Below are 25,062 nucleotides of genomic sequence, written 5' to 3'. Positions count from 1 at the left end.
TACGAGCGCTCCCATTGAAGTGAATGGGAAGTGCTCGTGTGTACGGCTAGCTCTGCTCATTCTGAGCCGTACACGCGAGCACTTCCCATTCACTTCAATGGGAGCGCTCGTAGTGAAAAAAAGCAGCCCATTCATTTCAATGGAGAGTGCTCGTATGCCGGCTCCCATTGAAATGAATGGGAACTGCTTTATACGCGCTGATTCTGAACGTGTGTTAACGTTCAGAATCAGGCAGCGTATCAGTAGTGTGAATGCACCCTAAAGGGGCGTTCACAGTACCGTTGGCGTCCGCTCAGCAGTGTCCGTACAAGATTTTAGTAATGGACACTATCTTGTCCATTCGCAATTTCCATTCATTTCAATGGGATTTTATCTTGTGTCCTTTAGTGTCTGTTTACAACAATGTCTTTTTTTTTTCAAGCGGACAAAAAACTCCTAAATGCAGGACTTTTCTGTCCGTTTGAAAAAATGGACAGCAAGTATCTGTTATATATATAATTTTTTTTACTTTGAGATCTATGATTGCCCATAGATCTATGATTGCCCATATAACGGACAGTAACTGATAGCCATCCGTTATTCTCCATTTGTGTCCGTTATGTGTCAGTTTTTTTTTTTTTTAAATGTAAACCTTCTGAGTGGACTCCAACAGCAGTGTGAACCCTACCTTATATCACAGCTCTCTCTTATAGTAATATATATATAATGTGCATGTGGGTATATATACAGTATTTATCTATATTTTTTATTCTGAGGGCAAATTGTAAATTTCCTTACCCTATATGCAGGATTGCTGGCCCTGAACAAGTTCCACAATTTCATAGAAGTGAAAATCGACACGTAAATGTCAGTGCACATTGTACCACGTGACAATAGCTTAAGCTGTAAAGCAATGCGTTTGGGTTTTTTCTTTGTATTATTTCTGTTGTTGCATTTCTCAGGTTGTCCACTAGGTGTCATGTTCAACCTGTATTAGTTAAATTGGAAATGTACAGTAATAGAAAACGGAGATTTCCATTCACAGGCAATATTCCAATATTTGAATACCTGCTTATAATTATATATATATATATATATATATATATATATATATATATATATATATATATATATATCACACTTAGATCTGTAAAATTCTGTAAAAAAAAATTTAACATATATTTTCAACAATTATTAATCATTGTCTAGAAACTTAAATATGGTTATGTTTATGGAAATAGCCCGTTTAATGGGAAGGCAAATTATTGGACCCATTAAAGGCATTGTCTAGGAATTTAAGGTTTTTGCAAGGAGGCTGGGGAAGCTGAAAACTTAGTAAATAATAATTGTAATTAATGATATATACTTGCCTATCCCTGTTACTCTGATGTCTCCTACTGCTGTCTGGTGCAGCGGCGCCTCGGGGGTTGTCCCGTGGAAGTCCTTGCCGCACTTAAGAAAAGTGAAACTTCAGAATAGCAACAATAAAACATTGACTTCTCAAGGAAGATCTTCCAGACGAGGATCTGATTAGAATGCTAGGCACAGAAAAACAAATGACTTACAAAACAGACCTTTCCCTTGCTGTGACATCACCCATCCTACTTCTGCAGTAGGATGGGTGATGTCACTGAGTTAAAGCCTGTCTCCAGTGGACCAACTACCTTATTTGCATAAAACTACTACAAACTTGCTTATCAATGTGGTAGTCACATATGCTTGAAAAAGGGGGTGGACTCCCTTTCATGATGACCATCAAAATATCATAGTAGGTGACCTCTTATACATGTAATTTTCATCTGTGTTCATTAAGTCCCCATTCAGATGTTGGAAATTGAGGCGGACATCCGCCTTGGATCCCTCTTTGTTTTCTGGCACCCGGACCCTCGCGGTGGATTGCCAATGCAGAGCAGCAATATTCCATTTAAACTTTCTGACGCTGCTTAGGGCCAAATGGCGCGTCTTGATTCTGCAACGGGATTAAGCAATATGCTTATTTTTCAGCATTCTGCTGTGATTCCTGCCTCTCATTGAAAACAATAGGAGTCAGAATCCGGGTGGGATCTGTATTTGTCCAGAAAGTAGTCATACACAAGTGTTAATGGACTTAAGCTTGGTAATTGATACCCTGTCATAACCTCTTCATGGGTATAGCTGAATCCACGGTCCATTTGATGTGCATGGATGTAATTCCCCTCTTCTCAGACCACAGGTGGTATTCTCATGACAGATGAACTACAAGCAGAGATGTCTGTCAGTGGCTTATTTCCGTCTCCCTACTGAGAGCACATGTATTCTTGAAGGAGCTGAGTGTGTCTGGTAGTTCTGGGGTTAAGCTGAAAAGCTCCACCAGTGTTTGACAGGAATCTAAAGTGTATGGTTAACTTAGCCCAAGTAATGAGAGAACCTTGTCTGTCACTTCTGTCATCTGTAAATACGGAAATAAATTTTAAGAGAAGACTACAAAAGTGGTAAATAATGTAATGAAGCCCAGGGTATCAGTTGATGGTTTCTTTGGTACCATCTTGCGATATATTGGTGTAAGTTTTTGATATATTTTTTTGGGTGGAATAGTGTACAAGAGCAGCAAGTTTTAGAGTTTTTTTTAATTTTTACCTCCACTGTCATCTCCTGTGTAGTTTAAATAGTGCAATAATGTAATAGTTTGGGTTGTTGGGGGATGTGGCAATACCATTTATGCTGTGGCTGTTAGTTTTTTTTTTTTTTTTTTTATAACATTTAATCAGTTATCCCAAGGGTTCTTTTTTTACTGGGGACTTGTTAACTAATGTAATACACTGCAGCACATATGTACTGCTGTGTATGCAATGTGAACTTTTATAGGCAACCTTTTAGGCATTGATGTAGTGAAATGGTAGCCAAGGTGACTATTGTGATGCCTCTGCTTGCCCTCACTATTCACTGTCAATTGTTAAACTTTGACAATTGGTGTTATCGCTAACTGCAACTTTTGCAATAAGAGCCCAGCTCTTGCAGTGCTCACATGGGCACAGCATGTACATGTACAGCACTCTGTAGTCCTTACTGTCACAGTTGACGGCTAGTTGTGTGCTATAATTTTCTATGGAAACAATAGTATAGCAACGTGCCATCTCTTAGTGTATTACAAAATTTTGATGTTTGTAGAAAGGAAGTTAATCCCAGGATTTGTTCTAATCTGCCAAATTTGAAATAGGGAAGTTTCCCCCCTCCCCCAACATGGGGTAATTGGTCTCCACCTCATAATGGTTTTTGCCTTCCTCTAGATCATACTATAGGATTGTGAGTTGGAGATGATGGGTTATATTTCAACTATGTAACAGGAAGGCCTCTATAAGCTCCTGCTATGGGCAAATACATGGTAAAAGAAACCTGTTGTTAATGTAAGGTAGAGCACATAGGCTGCAACAGCAGAATAGTGGCATTTATTTTAAAAAAATGGTGCTCCAATTGTAATTTTACTTTTAGAATTACTTTTGTAATTCTCCTGTTCTCTCTAATAATTATTTATCCAAGTTTTCTTTGCACTACCATCTTTCAGGGAGGCTGTAGCATGTGTGCAGTTCTGCCTTAGAGCACAAGTAAACTTTTTAGTGGCTGCTTGTATCCTGCATGAATTGTCGGGATTGGTGGAACCTTTGATCCTGTCTATGTGACCTTTTGTTTGACATGATCAGTAGAAAAATAATCAAAAAGTTCTCCCCTTGAATTGTGAATTTAAAGGCCTTGATACAATCTGCACTGGTACCTAGAAAGGACCGCAAGGCGAAAACCTTAAAATGAACCATTGCAAACCACTTGTAACTGGCACAGATTTCAGGGGTCATTTACACCAGCAAAGCGGTGTAAACAGTGGCGTAACTAGGAATGGCGGGGCCCTGTGGCGAACTTTTGACATGGGGCCCCCCCGACACCGAAGATCTCGACCGAGTCCCTCCTACGCATTCCTGCGCGCTCTATTATGTCCCATAGTGGCCCCTGCACACAGTATTATGTCCCTTAGTGGCCCCTGCACACAGTATTATGTCCCTTAGTGGCCCCTGCACACAGTATTATGTCCCTTAGTGGCCCCTGCACACAGTATTATGTCCCATAGTGGACCCTGCACACAGTATTATACCCCATAGTGGTCCCTGCACACAGTATTATCCCCCATAGTGGCCCCTGCACACAGTATTATGTCCCATAGTGGCCCCTGCACACAGTATTATACCCAATAGTGGCCCCTGCACACAGTATTATGTCCCTTAGTGGCCCCTACAGGACTAAATACTGTCACCGCTGACCGCTATACCAGGACAAATTGTGGATAAAAAAAAATCTGGTCCTGTGCATTACAATTTAGTAACTCCATGTGCCTCATATTAATAACAGTTAACCCCATCATCTCCCTCACATTAACCCCTGTCTGCCTCACCATAAGGGTTACTGATATGTGAGAGACATGGAGGTAATAATAAAGTATCTTCATTATTATTACCCCCATATGTCTCACATATCAGTAACTCTTATGGTGAGGCAAACAGGGGTTAATGTGAGGGAGATGATGGGGTTAACTGCTATTACTATGAGGCACATGGAGTTACTAAAACACAAGTAATCCCCCCAAATGCCTGATAGTAATAAGTAACCCCAGTACGTACCTGTGTAGCTTCAGTTTCATTTTCCTAGAGCAGCTTCTTCCTCTTCTCTTCTGTGCAGGACGGCAGGGATAAGCCCCGCCTCCTCCTCTCATTGGTGGGCAGAGGACAGCAGAGAAAGGGAGGGGGGAGAGAGGGGGAGCGTCCTGCAGCGCTGACAGGAGCCAGACCTGCAGCTCCTGTGTCTCAGCCGTTGCTGCAGCTTCGGGGCCCCCTGTTGGTGGAAAGTATTCCACTAACAGGGGGCCCCGATCATTATACTCGGGGGTCCGAAAAGACCTCCGAGCATAATGATAGCAGCAGTAGCAGCTGTCACCGGGCCCCTAATGTCCCGGGCCCTGTGGCAGCTGCTACCGCTGCTATGGTGGTAGTTACGCCACTGGGTGTAAATGATCATAAATGTGTCAGGGCCAGGGACTTTTGTGATCAATTTGTGACTTTTTCATGCCTTATACACCAGAGAACTGATGTACAAGGTGAAGTATAACTGCCCCACTAAATGCATTGAGCGTAGGTCTGATTATCCGGGCCGATATGTGATGCCTAGCGAGCACTAGTGTCTCCTCACCCAGTCTTTGATAAGAAGGGGGGTGTTATTAGAGGTTCACTAATTTTAAGTTATTTGTATGTATAAAAGATGGCTATAAAGTTGATCCAGAAGAGGCAAGAACAAAGTGTAAAATCATTTCCCTCTCAATACCTGGCAGTAAGTCTAGTTCTAGTCCACTCTGGCCAATGTAATTTCAGTTGTATAGTTATTCATACCATCACTTGTAAGGTATCCGAGCTTTCTTTTTCCAGTTACTTTGTCATTACTACATAGCTTGGCAATGACTTACTACCCTCCTTTTTTCTGGTTTGTAAACTTAATAGATGCTTAGACATCTTACAGATGTTTTGAAGGCTTAGTGGTCACATACTGTACTACTTGATTCTAATTTGCTTATTGAGGTTGTCCAAAAAGTAAAATTATTTAGGAACTTTTCAGAATTCTGTGTGTGTAGGGGGAATAAATAGATCATACTCCATGGTTTTTTCTAAAATTTCTCTGGTCTTAGTCCATCACTGGCTGTTGGGTCATCGATTATCTGAGTCGTCATTTTCGGTGTGTTGAAAGGGACCACTAGAGCATTGGAATGGCTGTGTGGTAGGGTGTTGGTCGATATGACTTTTGTACATTATTCTGGGTCCTTTCTATCTAATTTCAAACATATAATCCCTTTTAAATATAAGATAATACTTGCCCATTAAACCAGGCTGAAAGCAATACTATGGGAAGGAAAGTGCTGAAATAGCCTAATAAGAACATTTAGATAAAAAACTGGTTAAAAGTTAGTAAAATTCGTCAGGCACGAAATCTATAAGCCAACAAGTTCTCTGCTAGCTAGTGACACTTTATAGGGGCCGCACTGAGGAGGTGGACTGGAGGGCTACTAATGGGCTTTGTGGGAGATGTTGTACATCAGCAGCTGTGCTATGGAAGGTGGCCCATCCCCATGCTAAAGGCCATTATTGTACTTTTCAGAGAAGCTCCACAGAACAAGTCTGCACTTTATCAAAGAACAGCAAGCACGCTACAAAGAGCTTGTCCTGCTCAAGAGTGTTTGATGTATGGTGGTGCAGCAGTGTTGTATCTGGAATTTCTAACTCATCCCTTGTACTAATCATTTTCAGTTTCCAATTACAAGCAGCCTATTTGGCCGGATCAGTGGTATACATCATTGGTGCCGGGGCGTGCCTGCTTTTCTTTATGACAACAATTTCCAGCCTTTCATGTCTAATATTTATTGTCCGCTAAAGCGACACTTGTATTTTTCTAACCAGAGTAATACTGTAATCTACTTTCTTAATCACAGTGAATTGCCTTCTGATGGATTTGTTTCCTCAGCTGTCCAATGTGAAAGTATAGGCTTTTTTTTTTACCAGCACTTTTGTTAAAGGGATATCACACATAAAATTCTCCATAAGATTAAGGCTCAGTGCACATTTTTTACCACTTCCACCATCTTGATTAGACATGACAGTGTAGTGAAATGGTCTCATTCATACCCTTGGTCTGGTTGCAGACAGCCGTGTGCTGCTGCCCAGCCATGAATTAAAGACCTGGGGAACATGCGGATGTAATCCGTGTGCAGCCTGTGCACTTGCCGCGCTTCTGCGGCCCCTTTTGTTAATTGAATAGGAGCCACAGGAGCAAGGGCCGCAAAATAGGACATGAATAGGACCTGTTCTATATTTTGCTTCTCGGACTGTCAGCCCGCACACATCACTGTGTAATTCACGGACATGTGCATGGGTCCATAGAAATGAATAGACCGGTGTACTATCCGTGGAATACACGGATAGCACAGTGATCATGGCCACATTCGTCTGCAAGGGGCCTTGGGTTGCTGACCCTCATGACTTTCAGGGTATGCTGTTTTTTTCCCAACCTTATTTCTACTCTTCACATGTTACACATTAAGGTGTTATTCACACATCTGTTTTGTTATGTAACAGTGTTTTCTATTCACATCACATGGGCATATTGTTTTTCTGTCGGTGTTATTCTAGTGGTTGATCCATTTTATTTGAAATATATACCGTATATATGTATACTAGCTTTTACCCGCAACTTCGTCTGCAGTGTTTGGAGAATTGGGTGGAGATAGACGTGTGAAACTGTCAGAGCATTTGAGAAATCTTGCTATAGAAATCTGTGTATTTTTGGATATTTATTTTATTTATTTTTTTAGGTCAGGTGGTAGATGGTAAACTTGAAATGGAAAGTTGCCAGGTCGGGGATGAGTGGCGGTGCGGGCCAGACTGTGTGTGCGCTCTGCGGTCTGATGTGTGCCATGCGGGCCAGACTGTGTGAGGGCTCTGCGCGGGAACTGTGCGTGTGGCGTCATCAGTGAATCAGTGAAGTGCAGTTGGTGTGAGTGGCCAAGCGGTGGCGCGCGGCTGATAAGAGAAGATGGCGGTGGCACGCGGCTGATGAGAGAAGATGGCGGTGGCAGAGCGGGACCTTTGTTTTTGGGGTTATGTGAGTGTGTAAGGTGTGGAAATACATGTAAATGTGATGGAGTGGGGTTAGGGCTACCGTAGAGGCAACAATATGGAGTGTGGAGGTATTTTGGGGCCGGAAATGCAAGGAACTGTGTGTGTGGGGCTAGGAGTCCTACTTTTGGGACTGTCCTGCTAAGGAGCCATGTTGTTTAGCGGCACAAAAAGTAGCCTAGGTTTCAATCGCAAGGAATAACTATATTTCTGGAAAATTTTAGGGAAATCCGTCCAGCCGTTTTAGCGTGATTGAGGAACAAACATCCAAACACACAAACTTTACTAGTAGGAGATATATATATAGCAGTACTTTGTGTTAAGTGGGCGTAAAAAAAAGGGGGGGGCACACGGTGGCTCAGTGGTTAGCACTGCAGCCTTGCAGCGTTGGAGTCCTGGTGTTAGAATTCCACCAAGGGCAAAAAACCTTCTGTAAGGAGTTTGCATGTTCTCCCCGTGGAGGTAGCTTTCCTGTTCTACAATGACTATACACTAAGTGTTGCTACAAAATTACTTTGTATGATGTGGTATTAACATTAACCTTCATAGACCTAGTGCAAACCTTGTAAAATACCCCCTTCCATTGTTCATTCTTCACCAAATTTTATCGTAGGCACTACATTCTGGTAGATGATATTCTCCAGCCTTATACCAAACCGTGAAGTCCGCCTCAAATTCCTCTTCACTTTCCGCAGTGTGAACTTACCCTTAGACTTGGAAAATGTGCATATTGCAGCTTTATTTGTAGCGTCTTTTCTCCAGTTTGCTCATACTTTTCTCTTTGCAGACGTCTGGCTGCCTTTACCTTCCTTTGTGTTGTGCATGCTAAACCTCTCCAGGATGGTGCAGAATCCCCAATGCTAAACTCAGTAGACCCAGAATATTTTTTCAGTCCAGTACATTATGAATTCTCCCTGGAGTCCTCTTCAGGTTCATTGGCCGGGCACTGTAAAAATCTGTGTTCTTCCCATGATCCTAGCCACGGGCTCTGTCCAGAAAATATATTCACCTAAACCCACAGAACACTTGTACTTATTATTTTTTCCTCAAGAAATTGCAAGAAATATTAAACTCCAGAGCCAGAAAAAAAACACTATGAACTTTGATATTACATGTTGTTTTACCTCCCTTTCTTGATAAGTTCAGTGCATCTGTTTAACAGCTGAATATACTAATTCTTTTCTGGTCTTTTTCCTCAAATAGGATATTGTGCCGGTAGACGCATCTTATGAAGTCAAGGAATTGTATGTACCAGAGAACAAACTTCAGCTGGCAAAGACAGATGCTGAAACACTGCCGGCGCTGGAAATTAATAAGGTGAATAGAGAATTCTGTAAATGTATTTTAGATGAAGTAAAATATGTCTAACCACTGTTGGGAAATAGCCGAGCCTCAATATATTGCTGCCTCCCAAACGTGACTCAATCATACTTGCATTCTGTGAAACACAAGTGGGGCTCTCTTGGAGACGTCAGGAGGTGCATATTTGCACCAGCTGACTGCAAACCTTGCAGGTGACGTCTTTGTCCAAAAATCTGTTGTGTTAGTTTTGGTGCTTGTTCCTTATGAATTGTCAAGTGGGCGGTCTCCATTGTTCAGTTGACAGAGGTGACCTTTCAAGGTGTTCAGTCAGATGTAGTTCTGGAAGGATGTAACAGGTCCTATTCTTTTCTGGAGCCAATAGGACAGCATACTAGGCTGTTCTTCACATCAAAAGCAACAGAAACCTGAGGTAAAAGAACTAATGCCAATGTGAACAGAACCAAAACCTTTTTTTTTTTTTGGGTGGGGGGACCCTCAGTTATTTACTGTACATCTATAAATGAGTGTTAATAGCAGTAGATCAATCCCATTTAGTTGTCCATGGCTTTCTGTCTATTTTGCTGCTATGAAATATTTGAGGCTAATATTATACGGCAACAACTGTTGCACATATTTCTGCCTGGATATGTGTTAATCCTGAGGCTTTTGTACCTGTACCTTGTGTTAAGCTTTTGTGTAAAACTTTTATATGCAGATGTCAATGTATCTGGTTATGCTTGTCATTTTGTATGATCACACAATTTCAACACTTCCTGAGCCGATTAAAAACACATTGAAAAACACCTCAATCTCTTGACATCTGCTTTTTATTCCACACCCCCTGTGGCCCCCCCACCCCTTGTTAAAAATGGTAAAAACAAGTACCAGCAGAATGCATCCTGTAGTATTCTTGTAAGGCCACTAGGGATGCACTTGTTATTGAATGCTCTTTCAACAGTAAATGGACAGAAAATGCACACAATAAAAAAATAAATAAATGAATAAAAAATTTTAAAAAAATGTAGAATGGGGGGAAATCCACGCAAACACGGGGAGAACATGCAAACTCCTTGCAGATGATGTTCCCGGGTGGATTTGAGCCCAGGACTCCAGCGCTGCAAGGCTGCAATGCTAACCACTGAGCCACCGTGTTGCCCCAGTAAATATATTTTTTTTGTTGAATGCATAGTGTACTTGTCCATATTTGACTCATCAAGGGCTCTTTCACACAACAAACCCCTCCCCTCCTTGTTTGATTGTTTGTTTTAAACCAACTTTTTATGTAAAGCATATGTTTAAGAATTTTTGATGACTTCATTTTACTTTTCCATTTCACTATCTATATTGTATTAAAGGATTGTCCAGGAAAAATTGGACAATCCCTTTAACTTTTAAATCAACTGGTGTTCTGACGGTGCGTTGGGTTCCTCTGCTCTGGGGGCTGCCCCGGGTCACTACTTGAATTTCCCTGAAGCCGCAGATTGGCCTCAGTGGTCATAATGAGACCTCATAATGAGTCCTGTGATGTCACAGGTAGTGCCATCGCTTGCTCTTTGCTGATTGGCCTCAGTAGGCATGTGACTGCTGAGGTCAATCAGCGGCTACAGTGGAACTCCGGAAGGGACCCGTTGAGCAGAAGGACTGGAATGCTCCGGGAGGATACTGGAGCATCGTAGACAGATGAGTGTGAATTTTTTTAATTTTTTTTTTTAACTGTCCCTACCTTATTTAAATGTTAAAGGGGTTGTCCATTTTTGCTTGAACAACCCCTTTAAGTACTTGACCCTGCAAATTTCACTGTGGCCACCAAGTCTAATAGACTGATACTTGCCAATTCTATAGGGACTTTCATTGCAGCAGTCTCCTCATTTGCATTTCAAGCTAGATATCCACTACTGACAGTAGGTAATGTCACAGTTTATCTACTCCCCCTCCTTTCAATTACTATATACATCAGTGACTGCTCCAAACTGTAGCTACTTAGGACCATGACTATGCTGTAAAGCATAGTTGTTAACAGAGCAGAGTAGAAACTCGGGCAGGATGGTGGCCAATATTCATGTACCAAAAATAAAATAAAAAATATATACAATCTAAAAATAAAACCATTAGAAAAAAGCGATCTTCATCTTGTTTTAGTAAATAAAAAAAAAATTGGTGACACATTCTTTTTAAGCCATCTGCAGTGTTTTACCCAATTCATTACTTTACCTGTCTTGCTCGGTTTGTCAGATTCTGCCTACTATGTCTCTTCAATGTTTGCAGCTTGTTGCCTAGATTGCAGATAATTTCTGTGATCTGTCTGACTATTCTGTGTTCCCTTCCACATATAGTCTCTTACTTTTCTGTAAACTGCTCTTAGTTGCTAAGTCTTGCTAAGGCCCTTGATCAGTGTCTGTTATCTCTGTATGTATATCCAGAGAGCTGCAATGTACAACAAGCTGAAAACCTGGAAGTGGAGGGGAGAGAAGACATGTGTGAGGTGAAACCCTGAAATAAGAAAATCCCTTTAGTTTGAGGCTCCACATTGCCTTTTTGTTGCAGATTTTGCTGTGTGGTGTTTATTTTGTAAGCCAAACTCAGGAGTGGCTACTAAAGGAATGCAGCAAAATCTGCAACAACAACAAAAAAGCATTGTGGGGCCTTAGTCTTAGACAGAATCTTTTACCACCTCCAGTTCTTTGAACCCTTTAATAGATGCCCCTCCACTGATTTTCAGGTAAGTTGATTCTTTTTCTCTCTAGCCTCCACTGTTCCGGAGTAATCAAACAGCTAGTTTTATTGCTTGATATTCTAAATAGACTCTGTAATGTCAAGTGAGTGGAGTGAGGCAGGAGCATACGCGGGGGTGACTCAAAGCTCCATTTAAATGCTGATCGCTTTTGAGTCATATCCCCTTGCCTGCTGCTGCATCACACTACCCACTTGATATTAGGGTGTCTAGTTGGCATATCAGGCACCAAAGTTAGCTGTGTTGATTACTATATGAGAAATGCCAACTGCAGTAGAATCCGTGTACAGGAGCCTATTGAATGATGAAAAGAGGTCAGGTTGGTTGGGGAGGAGTAAGGTCCTCTTTAAGTAAAAAGCTGCAATTTTTTTTAAAGTTTTTTGTTTTATATGTGACAGATAAAATAATGATAAAAGTTTAACATAAAGCTTACTCTCAAATTGTATGTACGCTGCACACATAACCTGTACTGTAGATCTTTACCATTGTTATGGAGGCTTACCACTTAATTATTTACTTCACTTGTACAGGTTGATATGCAGTGGGTGCAGGTTTTGGCCGAAGGCTGGGCAACACCTCTTAATGGCTTTATGAGAGAGAGAGAATACTTACAGTGCCTTCATTTTGATTGTTTGTTGGATGGTAAGCAATTCATTGTTTTGTCATTGATACCTTTACCCTGTATTTCCCACACTTAAAGGGGTCATCTGGGGAGTAATAAAGCTTACCAGTGTATTCCCAGCATGGGGTAACCCTTAATACTAATACACACCCTGCTTCCCTGAAACTGGCATATATACTTTTTTTATATAATTTATTTTATTTCTTTTTTTTCTGTTGTACTTCAAGTTTTTTTTTTTCCTGTCCAGTCAGTCTTTGCAGAAAATAAAAAAATAAAATTGTGGCATGCTCCTTTGTTGGTCAATCATTTGATGTCTATGGGATCCTCTTGACTGTCACCCAATAGTACTAACTTCCTGATCTCTATGTTTATGGGGACATAAGCTGCTTTGTCCCCTCTTCCATTCAGGTGTGCGCATGTGCATAGGTGAGTCAAGCAAGATGGCTGTTGGCCAAGCTGTCTTTCTGTGTATGGCTGGTTTTAGTGCACTGTTCCCTAGATCTGTGGTAGCACCGAAATGAGATGTACCTGGGCATTTTCCTATAGACAAGGATTGCCTTTTGCAAACGTTATAGATAGAGTGGATCTAGTCTTAACAGCACACAAACATTTTTTTTGAGTAAGGCTTCATTGACATGTATGGCAATATACTATAATATTCACTTATTTGGTACCATCACTACTCTAAGCACTACTTGTACACTACATTTCTAACCTTTATGATGGACAGTGTACACCCAAAACAATATATAAATGACTGAATGCAGCTACCAGAATAGCTTCTCTTCTGCTTTTTGCCAACGTAAAAGTATATGTTAAATGCTAATATATATATATATATATATATATATATATATATATTTTATTTATATAGCGCCAACATATTCCGCAGCGCTGTACAATTTATAGGGTTCAGATACAGACATACATAACAAAGAACGTCATTTCACACAATGGGACTGAGGGCCCTGCTCAAAAGAGCTTACAATCTATGAGGTAGAGGGGGTGACACGAGGTAGCAGGGGCGGCATTGCTTATACAGTGTTCAGACAATTTTGTGCATTAGGAATTGTGATAGGCTTGTCTGAAAAGATGCGTCTTTAGTTTGCGTTTGAAACTGTAGAAGTTGGGAGTTAATCTTATTGTCCGGGGTAGAGCATTCCAGAGAAGTGGTGCAGCTCGGGAGAAGTCTTGTATACGAGCATGGGAGGTTCTGATATTAGAGGATGTAAGTGTTAGGTCATTGAGTGAGCGGAGAGCACGGGTTGGGCGGTAGACAGTGATGAGGGAAGAAATGTAGGGAGGTGCGGCATTATGGAGAGCCTTGTGGATGAGAGTAATAACTTTATATTTTATTCTATAATGAATAGGCAGCCAATGTAGTGACTGGCACAGGCCGGAGGCATCGCTGTATCGTCTAGCCTGATAGATGAGCCTGGCTGCTGCATTCAGAATAGATTGTAGAGGAGAGAGTTTAGTGAGGGGAAGACCGATTAGTAAGGAATTACAGTAGTCAAGGCGAGAATGAATCAGAGAGACAATAAGTGTCTTTAGTGTATCTCTGGTAAGGAAAGGGCGTATTCTGGAGATGTTTTTGAGGTGGAGGTGACATGAACGTGCAAGTGATTCAATATGAGGGGTGAAGGAAAGGTCTGCGTCAAATATGACCCCAAGGCAGCGGGCATGCTGCCTAGGAGTTATAGTAAGGCCTGAGACTGCAATGGATATATCAGGGACAGATCTGTTAGATGGTGGAAACAGTAGTAGTTCAGTCTTAGAGAGATTTAGTTTCAGATAGAGCGAGGACATGATATTAGAGACAGCAGAGAGACAGTCACTGGTGTTCTGTATGAGTGCAGGGGTGATGTCACGGGAAGATGTGTATAATTGGGTGTCATCAGCATAAAGATGGTACCTGAAGCCAAATCGGGCGATGGTTTGTCCAATGGGGGCTGTGTAGAGAGAAAAGAGCAGGGGGCCGAGGACCGAGCCCTGAGGAACCCCAACCGCAAGGGAAAGAGGGGAGGAAACAGAGCCTGCAAATGATACACTGAAAGTGCGGTCTGAGAGATAAGAGGAGAACCAGGAGAGTGCAGTGTCATTGAGGCCGACTGAGCGGAGCATAGTGAGGAGAAGTTGATGGTCAACAGTGTCAAAAGCTGCAGAGAGGTCCAGAAGAATAAGAAGAGAGAAGTCACCATTGGATTTAGCCTTTAGTAGATCATTAGAGACTTTTGTGAGAGCTGTTTCAGTAGAGTTCAGAGCGCGGAAACCAGATTGTAAGGGGTCAAGCAGAGAGTTAGCAGAGAGATAACGGATTAACCGAGAATAAACCAGGCGTTCCAAAAGTTTAGAGATGAAGGGGAGGTTAGAGACGGGTCGATAGTTAGCAGCACAGGATGGGTCCAGGGAGGGTTTTTTCAGTAGCGGGATTATAACAGCATGCTTGAAGGAGGATGGGAAGATTCCAGAAGAGAGAGAGAGGTTAAATATTTTAGTAAGGTAAGTAGTGACAGCAGGGGACAGAGATTGGAGAAGGTATGAGGGGAAGGGGTCACTACTGCAGGTTGTGGGGCGAGATGAAGAAAGTAGCTGGGAAACTTCCTCTTCTGTGACAGGTTCAAAAGATGAGAATGGACAGTCTAAAGTGCGGCTAGTGAGGGGATCAGTACTATCGTAGGTGTGGGAGTCAATGCCACCTGGGGCTTGGGCAGTAATTTCCTGACGGATCTTATCAATTTTATCATGGAAATACATGGCCAGGTCATCAGCACTAAGGTCTGTGAATGGCGTCTGCACCTTGGGTGTGAGTAAGGAGTGAAAGTTTTCAAAAAGCCTTTTAGGGTTGCTGGAGAGAGAAGAGATGAGGGCGGTGAAATAGTCTTGTTTGGCGAGGTGAAGGGCAGAACTATATGTTTTAAGCATAAACTTGAAGTGGAGGAAATCTGCAGGTGAGCGTGATTTTCTCCAGAGACGTTCGGCACACCTAGAGCAGCGCTGAAGAAATCGTGTCTGTGGCGTGTGCCAGGGCTGCTGCCTCCTATGTGGGACTTTACGAGTGGAGGGGGAGCAACCTCATCCAATGCATTTTTAAGGGTTTCATTATAGTGACTGATGGCCAGATTGGGACAGGAGCTTGAAGAGATGGGGGACAGGGAGGACTGTAGAGTATCTGAGAGGTGCTGGGTGTCAATAGCACGCAAGTTCCTATATGTGTGATGGGTAGGGGCGTCTTGTGAAGGGGAGAGAGCACTGATGGTGAGAGATAGAAGATTGTGGTCAGAAAGCGGCAGAGAAGAGTTAGAAAATTTAGAGACTGTGAGGAGTCGATGGAAGACTAGATCAATCGTGTTACCGTCTATATGTGTGGCGGAAGAACATTGTGAGAGACCAAGAGAAGTGGTTAATGAGAGAAACTGTGAGGCAGCTGGGGAGTGAGGGGTGTCAGTAGGGATGTTAAAGTCACCCATGATGAGGGTAGGAATGTCACTGGATAAAAAGTGGGGAAGCCAAGAAGCAAAATGGTCCAAAAATTGGTAGGGTGAGCCAGGTGGGCGGTAGATCACAGCTACACGTAAGGAGAGTGGCCGGAAAAGTCTGATAGCATGGACTTCAAATGAGGAGAATGTGAGTGAGGGGACCGGGGGAATGGACTGAAAAATGCACTGCGGTGACAGCAGTAATCCTACCCCACCACCCTGCCTATTATCAGGCCTAGAGGTGTGTGCGAATTGTAGGCCACCATGACACAGAGCAGCAGGGGAGGCCGTGTCTGCCTGCTGGATCCAAGTTTCAGTAAAGGCGAGCAGGCCGAGGGATTTACTAAGGAATAAGTCATTAATGTATTCTAGTTTGTTACACACTGAGCGGGCATTCCAGAGAGAGCAGTTAAAAGAGACAGGGGAGAGATGAGGGGAAGGAACACGGTAAATATTGATGAGGTTTGTAGGCCTTCTATGTGTGCAGGGAGAAGAGTTAGTGAAGGAAGGAGGGCCGGGGTTAGGAGAGATGTCCCCAGCAGCTAGGAGGAGCAGAATAGACATATACATATATATATATATATATATATATATATATATATATATATATATATATATATATATATATATATATTCTAGACTAGATATGGCACCTACATAAAGTAAATCTCATCCCACAAAAAAAAAAAACCAAAAGCATCATACTGATAGTATGCAAATCTCTGCCAGTATGTTAAATCTCACAAAGGGGTTGTGCAGGACTTCGAAAACATAGCTGCTTTCTTCTTATGAGGAAGTGACATAATTTCCGTTGGTCGTATGGCAATGTCACAGCTCCATTCCATTAGAATGAGTGGGGCTGAGCTGCTGTAGAGGAAGGCAGCCATGTTTTTGAAGTCATGCACAACTCTTTTAACTCTTGGTTTCTGAGGCTAGAATAAAACTGGCTAGCATATTGCCCAAGTGTTGATGAATCCCACTAATAATAATGTACATATGGACAGTCAGAATGTTACCAGTGTCTGCTATCAGGGAATAAATAATGATAAAATGGTTGGGTAGGTTGTACTTTTACATAGCAGAGTTGCCTTTTTATAGAGGTTTTATAAATCTTCTGACATTGACATAAGGATGTACGCTCCCCCGCTCCAAGTCTGTGTGTTTATGGGGAGGATAGCTGTTGACTAAACAAACATTTCAGTGACTGAGATCTGATGTGCAATCCTCCATAATGTAGTGTAACAGGCTCATGTCTTTTATCTGCTCGCTCACTGATTAAAGTGGACCAGAAGTTATTGATCACTTCTGTTTTTAGGCTGTGTGAACAGCTGGGACAGATGTGTTTTATGCACTGGCCGATTTCATGGGACCTATAGTTAAGTACACTTTTAGATTCTCAATGTCATACAGCAATGTTTTACAGATACTCTATGCCTTTGTTGTTTTCTTATACAGAGTTATACTCCGAACAATATGTATTTTTTCCTTCTGTAGCATTGGCTGCAGTACATTTTTACTCCCCACCTTTGTTTGATTTTTCTGCATTCACATCTCTGGCTTTACAGTCACATCAAAAGAAGACCGTAATCCTTATAAAAGCCCCTTTACAGTAAAAGTAAATGAGGTCAGATGCGAAGAGCTCACCCCATCATACTGATTTTATTCTTACACAGTAAAACTCTAAAGACACTTCATTCCTCCTTTTGGTTATTTGAGGAACTGACTCCCCCTGAATCTTTCACTTGACACATTAATGGTGTTTAGTATGTGTCATATTGTGCTATCAAAGCATTAAAAAAAAAATAAAAAATCTGTAGCCGAAAATGCAGCATTTACTGGGATGTAACCAGCTCAAAAATCTAAAGCCAGAATAACCTGGCACTAGGGATTCCACCTATTGTGGGCACACCTTGGGAAAACTTTTGTCTGTCTACTGGGGCAAAGTCATGCTTGAACAAAGGAAGGTCCATAAAGGCACTGTTGGTTGTCATGAGACACATTGCAACAGGTTGCAAATCAGGCCCAACAACAGTGTGCTCAAAGGGAATGCAGTGTATTCATTAGAAGACAGAGTCTGAACATACGCTAGGGGGCGTTCACACGGTGTAAAGTGGCGCCGATTCTGGCACGATAACTTGCGACAGTATCAGCGTTGAAAAAAAGACTCCCATTGACTTCAGTGGGTTTCATTTTCCGTGCGGAAAACGGAACCCATTGAAGTCAATGGGAGTCTTTTTTTTTTTTTTTTTCAGCGCTGATACTGCCGCAAGTTATCATGCCAGAATCAGCGCCACTTTACTCCGTGCGAATGCCTCCTTTAAGGGTGGTGACCTGCTGTATCTAGCTGCATCCAGTCCCCCAGCTGCTGGTGCTTTCACTCCTGTCAGTACTTCATTTCAGCTGGATGTCATTACATGGCTGCAGCTGAAAATAATGGTGTTTCACTTACACAGAAGTGACCAATAGCCTAGGACTGAATACGGCTCTAGCCAGGTACATGGTGTGTCACCGCCATTAGTGCTACCAAGATATATTTCCACATGTGCTTAGTACTTTATTAGCGAAAAAAGCATGTGCCATCATTATACTAGATTCTTTATCAATGTCATATTTATCCATTTTATATATAACGTATTCATTATTCTTACACAGGCGGTGTCATCAACTTATCTGTGCCTATTGTGCTGACTGCAACCAACGAGGACAGGCAAAGACTCGATGGCTGCACAGCGTTTGCTTTGGTTTATGAAGGAAGGCGAGTGGCCATTTTACGTCATCCAGAGTTTTATGAACACAGGAAAGAGGAGAGATGTGCCAGGCAATGGGGGACAACCTGTAAAGAACACCCATACATTAAGGTCTGATAAATAGCTTATTTTATTCATGTTTAGATTTTCAGAAACCCCCCCAAAAATGATCCAATTGTTCGATTATAAACATGACACCGTGGCATGTTGAAAACATTCAATAAAACCGGTTGGCTACCTTTTGGAAGTTCTATATCTGCTGTGGAATAGAGTTACTTTCACCAGCAGAGGGTGCCCTTGCAGCACTTTTCGTTCACATTACCTTCATGACAGACACTTGCATAAAGTTGACTACTAGAGATTATATTTTTCATCACATTGATTTTACTGGATCAGGTCAAAACGTCTGTGTACCACTGAAGTATTTATAATGAAGAAACCTACATCTACCACTTTCTATAAGATTATAGACACACTTGATCAGTATTTGTAACTGGAAATGAGAATTACAGAAAGACTTTTTTTGCAAGTTTTACTGTTACTGACATTATTTATCTGCTTCAATATTCTGCTTCTTACAAAGCATACTTCCAGCTGTTTATCTGTGTCTCAACATGCACAGTTTTTTTTTTTTTTTTTGCACAGAAAACAGTTGTTGCTTTTATTTTCTAATATGCTGTGGAAAAACGACCTGTAAATCCTGAAATGTAACCCTTCCCCTTTTGCTTTGCACTGATTTTCATAAATGAATCTGTTATTAAATATGTGAGTGATTTTTGTTGGTCTGCTGCAGATGGTGATGGAGAGTGGAGAATGGCTGGTGGGAGGAGACCTGCAAGTTCTTGACCGTATTTATTGGGGTGATGGATTAGATCAGTACAGGCTTACACCAGCTGAACTGAAGCAAAAGTTTAAAGATCTGAATGCAGGTAAGTTTGTCTTTTTTCTCTGTTGTTTTATGCAGTGCCAAGTATAGGACAGAAACCTGTTTGAAATTAGAACCATTATTCCCATTATTTTGACTGCAACAATAAAATAACTAATGGCTCCTAATGATGTCCTGGCTGAGATACGCTAATGATTAACTGTTTCTTTTGTGGACACTTTGGAAACATTCTTTTTTGTTAAAGTCTTTAAAGGGGCTCTATCATTGGAAAAAGTCATTTTTAACTAATCACATCATTGCATAGCCTTTAGAAAGGCTATTCCACAACTACCTTTAGTATGTAAATTGCCTGAGTAGATTTTGAATAAGTCCGTTTTTATTCATATGCTAATAAGCTTCTCCATGCACCCCGGAAGTCTCTTCGTGCACTGTCTTCTGTATATACAGCAAATACGCACTGGCTACTATATGGAATACTCCCTCCGAAGGTAAGCCAAGGGAAGTTATTCATAAACCATCAGAAATTTAGTACTGTACAAGCACTGATACCAAAATATTAAAACTTAACGTTTATTGAAAAACAGTTTAAAAAAATGCTAACAAGGTATTTTCACCTGAAGCATCCATAAAACATTACCAGATCCAGGTGGACCAACATACACATACAAATTGCAATCCCATAGTTTCAAAGTAAGGGACCAAAATACATTACATTTCTCACTTAGTTCACTTAAGGTAATTTAAAAAAAATGGTTCGATGTTACCCATTCAGTGGTCTTAGTATCACTTTATCATCAAGTGGAAGTCAAGAGCAGACAGACCCTGGAAATCCCTAAATGCTGTCCCTAGCTGAACCTACCAAGGAAACCCTAGCAGTCCCTACGCAGCGTTTCAGGGTGCTTTCACACCCATCATCAGGGGACCTAACTAATCTTATGCTACTGGGGTTTACCAAAAGCAAATATATACAATCCCTAGCACATATGTGCTTTTAGAGAAAGTTACTGGCTTCTGGCACAGTGGTGCACAGAAGTACCGGGATTACAAGTAATAGTTATTCTGTTCCTAACTAAACAATTTGTGGCAGTGGCAACCCAATACTGGCAAACACAGGGTTTAAATGGCTATCTGCCCCTCCTACCTTCATTATGGACGTCCTCTCCTCACCTATGTCAAGGGTTTTCTTTCACATGTATGGCTAGCGTGGCGCCATATTCGGCACTTTCATATGATGTCACGCAGATATCATACATCACATTCCCGATATTCTCCAACTCCATATACAGCACAGGCTGCTGCTGACTCCTCCTTCCTAATCTCACACACAGACACATAGCACACAGCATAGAGAGGAGAGCTGGCTGACAACTTCCTGTCCACGCTGGAGCCTAATTAGCATAAGGCTAAAAGCAGACTTATTCTAAGACTAATGAGACAATTTACATACAAAAGGTATGTGTGGAATAGCCTTTCTAAAGGCTACGCAAGGATGTGATTAGTTTTAAAATGACTTTTGCCAATGATAGAGCCCCTTTAAGTACCTATTGCTAGAAATGCATGATATGACAAGGGTACATGGGACATCCTAAACAATGGAAGCATGAAATCACTAGATTCACGTAATCTAATATAAAATCTTCAATAATCTATTAATCCATCTTAAAATACTTAGAATAGAAGACAAGTTTCTCATCACTCTCACAAGACATGGCTGATGTCTTACAGGTGACATCTTGCGCTGTCTTTTCTATCCTTCGGTACACTCCTGTACAATCAGCTTTGCCATTTTATACTGTAGTAATACAGCACTAATAATATCTGAAGTTTTGAGACCAATTTTCAACTTTCACATTGCTTGAAAATCCCTCGTCTTCCACATTGTTTTGCGGGTCCACTTCTACTAATAGTGTTTTGTTTTTTTCTTGTCCTCAAATTTGCGTGAGGGGTGGGTTAAAATAAAATAAGGTAAAAAAAAAAAAAAAAGTACACTCTATAAAAATTCAAAACTCCTCGTTTCCTAGTATGCATATAAATAATATATAAGGACCTTTTTTCCCATACCGTGAGCAATGTAGTGGGAAAAATATATCAAAATAGTGGAGTTGCCTTCTTACAGCCTAAAAGAAATTTGGGACAATTTTCTGTAGACTAGTCCTAATTAAGATATGATGCACCTGAAGTTTTAAGACACTCTAGCCTCTTAATAATTGAGTCGCAGAATTGATTTAAGGTATAACTCACGCTAAGCTTCTGGTATGAGTTATAGTAAATTTTTTGGGTCAAGGCATCCCTGCCATGTTCCCCTTGGTCTCTGCCCACTCTCATAAATGGTGGTAAGTGGGGTGCAGAAGGAACAATGCAGCACATCTTTGATGTAAGATTTGTAGAATCTTCGGTCGTTTGCAGACATGTTCTGAGACCCCTCCCATCTGTAATCATTGCTTGAAGAGGGAAGAGCAGCTTCCTCCTCCACTGTCTTTCTGTCATGCATCTATTTCATATATAGGGAAGTACATCCCTTGTAGCAACGGAGTCAACTGGAAATTAGCTAGAAGGGAGATACCTAGCGGCGGGAATTTTAGAGTGGTTTTTCAAGCCACATTTTTAATTAAAGTGCAATACATTTTGGTCTAGAATCACTTGCTCAATGAAATGAGAGTTAGCTGTCTGAAAAGTTTAAGTGATCATTTATTCTACCCAGTATATTAGGGAATTGCCTTGCAAGTCAGATTTGATCTTCCTGCTTGGACATTAGAATCTGGAACTGTTTTGTGTTTAGAAGAGAGCCTCGTCCGAATCTGTGTGACTGTGCTTGATACGTCAATTCAGTTCCTTTAAGCTGAATGGGGCAGAGCTGTGGCTAAACTTCAGTATCCATGCCACATATGACAGCTGTCCAGAGTTGTTTTCTACAGTGATAGGACTGTGTGGCACCGTAAAGCTGCATAGCTCACAGCTGCTGTTCTGAATAACTGATGGCTTGTCCTCTGAATATGAATCATCACTTCCTTTAATGCACTAAATTCTTGAAGGGGTTTTCCAGGGACTATTTTTTTTTTTTTTTTTTACTGCCCAAGTTGTTTGTAATGAATGTCGAGCTTCGTGGCTGGTTGAAACACCAGGTCACATTATTAGAATCTGCACCCATCTACCATCTACTGTGCATGGTATATAACCTGTACTAAGGTGGCTGGAATACTCCATCATAGAAAAGCCAACCCCTATATACAAGTAATACCATTAAACACAGAAAGAAGGGAGGCGAGCTGGGTGCTGGTGTCAAAACCTGCCTAGAATCCCAATGTTTGATACATAAAGAACCTGGGAAGGCAGTAAGAGAAGGTCTCTAGGAAACCCTTTAAAGGCTAAATTTATATGTTGCAGAAAAGTTGCTTTTTTTGTTTCAGATTTTACTGTGGTTTGAGCCAAAGTCAGGAGTGGATTTAAGGGAAAGGTATGTGTTTCCTTTATACTTCCAACTCCTTTTCAAGCCACTCTTGACTTTGACTCAAAAAACTGCAACAAAATCTGTAACAAAAAAGCATCTTTTCAACAATGTGGGCCCTAGCCTAAAGCGGCATTCTCTTCTCAGCCCTTAATGCCAGTCCACATACTGCAGCTGGAGGTGGAAGGTGTTACTGAAACAGCTGCATTGTAGCACTTTTCTATAACTGGCACAGGAGCTGTATTACCCCCCCCCCCCCTTTTTCACCCCCTTGGGCCCCATGCATTAAGATTGTGAGGTCCAAGGTGTTGCCATGGCAGCAAAGAGGCCTCCAGGCTGCTTTTCCTATTACACGTAGGGAGGCTGTATGGTAAAAGATATAGTAAAAAAAAGTTACGTGTAAAACAATATAAAGTTAAAAAGCCTTTTCTAATTTTAAAAAATAATGTAATCAAAATAAATAAGTAAACCTAGTAGTTATTCTTGTGTGTATAGATCCAAATAATTTTCCCTCGTACATATTAATATGCAATTTGCAATGCGCAAATTACTGTGTTCTGGTCACCTTACACCCCTCAAGAAACAACAACAACTATAAAAAGTGATCAAAAATTTTTATACGTATATGAAAATGGTATCACTCAAAACTACAGCTTGCTGGAAAAAAAGATTCCTTTACATAGCTTAGGGAAGAAGAAAGTGAAACATTTTGGACACCAGAATTCAGTACCCTTTAGCCAATACCTAATTTATTTTTTGTTAAATGTTATTTTATTCAGGAATAGTGGTAAAACATAATAAAACCAATATAAAATATGGTATTTGCGTAAGCATAGTGATATTGTTTTTGTACCTAATCGGTCGAGGTATTCTGTCAGACTGCATTCACATTGTGTCCTGTACACACTACTTTTTTTTTTCAGTTACTTTTGGTTTAAAAACAGACACCCGACAGACCCTATTATCGTCAGTGAGGTTTAATTACAGATAATTTTTGGACGTTGGATAACCCCTTGAAGGAACAGGACTAACATTCATGTAAAAAATAGATGTTTTTTTTTTTTTGTTTTGTTTTTTTTAAAAAAAATATGGATATGCCACAGACACGCAATTAAACAATGCAAATAGTCCTAATATCTTTATTAAAAAGGTACTTAAATTTTTACAAAAATGAAACAAAGGTATGATCAGCTCACCCTCTCAGGATCATCAACATCTTTCTGGTGTGCTCGGAAGCAGGTGGACTTAAACCAGATGAAAGTATTCCAAAGCAAGAGAATTTAAATTTTTGTTGTAAAATCTAGTCTTGTTTAGGTTTAGCTTTTCACCAGTCGCACATTTTATTGAAGGCCTAATATGTTCCTGAGGTATACTAAAAGATGGTAGAACAGTTGGAAACCTTGAGCTGACCTTACTGCTATAAATATTACTATATTGTATTGTGTGGCTGTAAATGAAACCTTTTACCACATCATTAGGAACGTTCCTTTAATTTCTGTCTTGCACCATTTTGCTGTACAAATTATGTCTTCTGTACTTATGTTCCTAGCCTTGTTTATCATACCAAAAATATCTGTCAAGTGGAGAATTTAGACGGCGCCTGTTATTTGTTTTTGCCAGCCTGGTATAAATTTTCTGGTTTGTAAATTCTACATGTGAAAAAAAACTCGATTTAATATGTCACTAAGTCTCGGAGCTTTATTAATCACAAAGTGCAGAACACTTTTCCAGCTCATATTTCATAAAGCTTGTGTTTCCATGTATTTGTGGCTCAAACTAATTAACAGGAAAACCCAACCGAAAATTCTACCGTGTTTAGTTAGATTTTTTTTTTTTCTTTCTATGGTCTGATGGATTTCTGTCAAAAAAGCTTTTTTTTTTTTTTTTTTTTTTTAAGCAGCTGTTTTCTATAAGATTGCTGTAACTACTATAATGCTAGATGATGTTCCATACAGTATTGAGTAATAAAACTAGAGCAGCAATTCCCAACCATATTTACTGGAGGAGCCCCTGAAAAAAATTAGTATCCCTTCTGTGGACAACTTAATGTAATAGTGATGATTTCCATGGTCCCTGTTGGGAAATACTAGACTTATAGTAAGAAAAGAAAAAAAAAAATTAGATAAGTCTGTGCTTACTAGGCCGCATTATAATAGATCTAGTTCACATTTGCGTTCGGTATTCTGTTTGGG

General features: G+C 40.8%; 1 protein-coding gene across 2 annotated transcripts in view; it reads left to right on the top strand.

The window, feature by feature from the left end:
• PAPSS1 (3'-phosphoadenosine 5'-phosphosulfate synthase 1) overlaps window positions 1-25,062 on the top strand; it is a 287,445-nt gene that overhangs the window by 22,118 nt on the left and 240,265 nt on the right. For both annotated transcript variants that reach the window (XR_012717434.1, XM_075286203.1), the window contains exons 6-9: window positions 8,862-8,975; window positions 12,222-12,333; window positions 18,445-18,650; window positions 19,333-19,468. Coding sequence is in view for 1 of the 2 variants with exons in the window: in XM_075286203.1 (XP_075142304.1) it covers window positions 8,862-8,975; window positions 12,222-12,333; window positions 18,445-18,650; window positions 19,333-19,468 (568 nt within the window). In the remaining variant the exon portion in view is untranslated. The remainder of the gene's footprint in view (window positions 1-8,861; window positions 8,976-12,221; window positions 12,334-18,444; window positions 18,651-19,332; window positions 19,469-25,062) is intronic.

The sequence above is a fragment of the Leptodactylus fuscus genome, chromosome 1, assembly GCF_031893055.1.
Source record: "Leptodactylus fuscus isolate aLepFus1 chromosome 1, aLepFus1.hap2, whole genome shotgun sequence".
Classification (NCBI taxonomy): Eukaryota; Metazoa; Chordata; class Amphibia; order Anura; family Leptodactylidae; genus Leptodactylus; species Leptodactylus fuscus.
Note: the sequence above shows the minus strand (reverse complement) of the source record. Positions and strands in the feature narration are given on the sequence as shown.